Source organism: Mustela lutreola, chromosome 8 (assembly GCF_030435805.1).
Source record: "Mustela lutreola isolate mMusLut2 chromosome 8, mMusLut2.pri, whole genome shotgun sequence".
NCBI classification, from domain to species: Eukaryota; Metazoa; Chordata; class Mammalia; order Carnivora; family Mustelidae; genus Mustela; species Mustela lutreola.
The window spans coordinates 11,340,875-11,343,839 of NC_081297.1; the positions used below are offsets into that span (position 1 = coordinate 11,340,875).

The following is a 2,965-nucleotide window of genomic DNA, read 5'->3' on the forward strand; positions in this document are numbered from 1 at the left end:
CGAGTCGCTGTTGGGTTTCTAGGGATGCCTATATCCAGTGGTAGACACTGCCCACACCTCTCAGAAGATGCCAGGTCAGTCTCCTGGTGGGCAGGGGGGCTGCAGGATGGCGTTGAAGGCAGGCAGGACGCAGTTGGGGTACGCGGCTGGGCTGGACGAGGAGGCGCAGAGGGCGCGCAGCAAGGGTGTGGCTAGCAGAGGAGCAGAGAGGGCTGCTGGGGGGTGAGGTGGGAGGGAAACAAAACAGCGGCTGTTGCTGGCAGCCCCACCCACGCCTCCAGCCCGGGGAGTTCTCCAGCCTTCAGCTGTGCTCCAGACCCAAGGTGATTTCTAGAACGCTCGTTGGCGGAAATGGAGAAGAGCGCATACGTCAAGCCTAAAACGTGTGATTGGACATCAAAGAGGGAACAGGATGAAAACATGTCCTGCCCAGAGGAAATGCTGGTCAGTGACAGGATCAACCGCAGCCTGGTTAGCCAGGAGGACAACATCCTTGGATCAGCTGTTGATGACGAGAAGCTCCCAGCAAAGGCCCAGGTATTTCTGCAGGTGAGTGAAAAACACAGAGCAGAGGATGAACAGGAGATGTAAGGTTTCCGTTGACCAGCTGACCGGAGTGAGCATCAGACCCTGTGAAAGCAATATGAAGAATTAGCAAAAGCTGACTCGGCATCAACAGTCTCAAAAGTAGGAGAGTATTCTGCCACTTTTTAAAAATTTTTTTTTAATTTTATTTATTTATTTGACTGACAGAGATCACAAGTAGGCAGAGAGGCAGGCAGAGAGAGAGGAGGAAGCAGGCTCCCTGTTGTGCAGAGAGCCCAATGTGGGGCTCGATCCCAGGACCCCAAGACCATGACCCGAGCCGGAGGCCGGGGCTTAACCCACTGAGCCACCCAGGTACCCCAAGGATTTTGTCATTAAAAGCCATCATGCTGGATCACCTGGGTGGCTCAGTCCTTTAAGCATATGCGTTTGGCTCAGGGCATAATCCCAAGAGTCCTGGGTTTGAGCCCCGCCTCAGGCTCCTTGCTCAGCAGGAAGCCTGCTTCTCCTTCTCCCTCTGTGGCTCCTCCTGCTTGTGCTCGCACTGCTCTCTCTCTCTCCCCTTATCAAATAAATAAATAAATAAATAAATAAATAAAATTAATAAAAGCCATCATGTTTATTAATTAGTAACTATAAGCCTTCAAAACTATTCTAGGTTGGGCGCCTGGGTGGCTCAGTGGGTTAAGGCCTCTGCCTTTGGCTTGGGTCATGTCCCAGGATCCTGGGATCAAGCCCCGCATTGGGCTCTCTGTGCAGCGGGAAGCCTGCTTCCCACCCCCCATGCCTGTCTCTCTGCCTACTTGTGATTTCCGTCTGTCAAATTAAAAAAAAAAAAAAAAAAAAAAACGGGCCGCCATCCTGCTGTGTGCTGCGCGCTGTTAATTGACCATGTCTTCTCACAAGACTTTCAGGATCAAGCGATTCCTGGCCAAGAAACAAAAGCAGAATCGTCCCATTCCCCAGTGGATTCGGATGAAAACTAGTAATAAAATCAGGTACAACTCCAAGAGGAGGCACTGGAGGGAAACCAAGCTGGGTCTCTAAGGCGTCCCACATCACGCGATGACATACCTAATTGGCACCACGTATTTAATTAAGCTACTTGAGGATCATGTGTTCTATTCCATCACCCTGTAAACACCTTTCTGCCTGGCCAATAGATACCATTTATCAGCGAAAAATTTTTCTGTTACTATAGCTCTGCACTAGTGGGTTGGTTTGGTAATAAACGTGAGGCCTTTGAGCTGTTAAAAAAAAAAAACAAAAAAAAAAAAAACAAACAAAAATCTATTCTAGGTCAACAGCAAGACCCCTGGTCCCACCACAGTCCAGACCCCAAACATAAGTACTGTAGCTGGTGGCCAGGTCCAAGATGACTGAATCTCCATTTCAACCCCTTCAGATCATGCACATCTTTCTGTAATTATGCACGCACACATTTGTGGAAAGAAACATCTAAGGCATCTTAAATGAGGAAAAAAATAAAAGATTGGGGATGTGGGCAATAAGTTTGCTCAACCCCCACCAGTTCTCATGGAAATACAGATTATGATAGGCAGCGAGATACTACATTTTGGCAAAACAGAGTGGTAAACATTCAAAATTATCCACAGCCACAGTGGAGAAATAGATTCTGTCTTATGTGCTGGTGCTATACTCATAACACTTTTTGGGGATGGCAATTTGGCGGTGTCTATCCTTATGAAATGGCCATGCCTTTCATCCAACAATTCATTTCCCCGTGTCTCCCAGTTTCTATCTGTTCTAGAGCATCAGTCAAGTGTATGCACAAAAAAAGCAAAGAATATTTCTTATAGCAGTGTTTAAAATGTTTTTAAAAAGGAAACAAACGTAAATAGCCATCACTAGGCAGATTGGTTACAGTTTGGAATATCCATGGAATATAATGGAGCAGTAAAAAGAGAATGAAGTGAATTTACATGGAAAGACCTCAAAGATATACGGTTCCCTGAAAGCCGCTGGTGGGGAAGTCTACAGAAAGCATGACATCATCTATGCAATACATACAGAAGACTATACATTTCTCTATGTAAATACAGTCATACAAATGCAAACAAGAAAGTCTGGACAGATTTATACCAAATTGATCACAGTGATGACTTCTGAGCAAAGAATAGGTTGGGAATTGGGGAGTTAAGAGGATTGTTTTTTTTTTTTTTTAACCTGTATAGAAGTTTCCTTTACAATGAGAATATATTCATGTATTACTTGTGCAAGTAAAAATGAATTTTATTTTTTAAAAGTTTTATTTATCCATTTGTGAAAGAAAGAAAGAGAAAGCACAAGCAGGGGGAGCAGCAGGCAGAGGGAGAAGCAGGCTTTCCCCTTGAGCAAGGAGCCCAATGTGGTACTCGATCCCAGGACCCTGGAATCATGACCCAAGCTGAACGCAGAT

General features: G+C 45.7%; 1 protein-coding gene across 1 annotated transcript; it reads left to right on the top strand.

Moving 5' to 3' along the window:
• Positions 1-1,385: 1,385 nt before the first annotated feature.
• On the top strand, positions 1,386-1,792 carry LOC131839880 (large ribosomal subunit protein eL39-like). Its single transcript, XM_059187611.1, has one exon. It carries the CDS (start codon positions 1,438-1,440, stop codon positions 1,591-1,593), a length of 156 nt encoding a protein of 51 aa, XP_059043594.1. The 5' UTR covers positions 1,386-1,437; the 3' UTR covers positions 1,594-1,792.
• Positions 1,793-2,965: the final 1,173 nt, after the last annotated feature.

Coding starts and splice junctions, on each gene's coding strand:
- LOC131839880 (XM_059187611.1), top strand. CDS start 1,438: ATGTCTTCTCACAAGACTTTCAGGATCAAGCGATTCCTGGCCAAGAAA.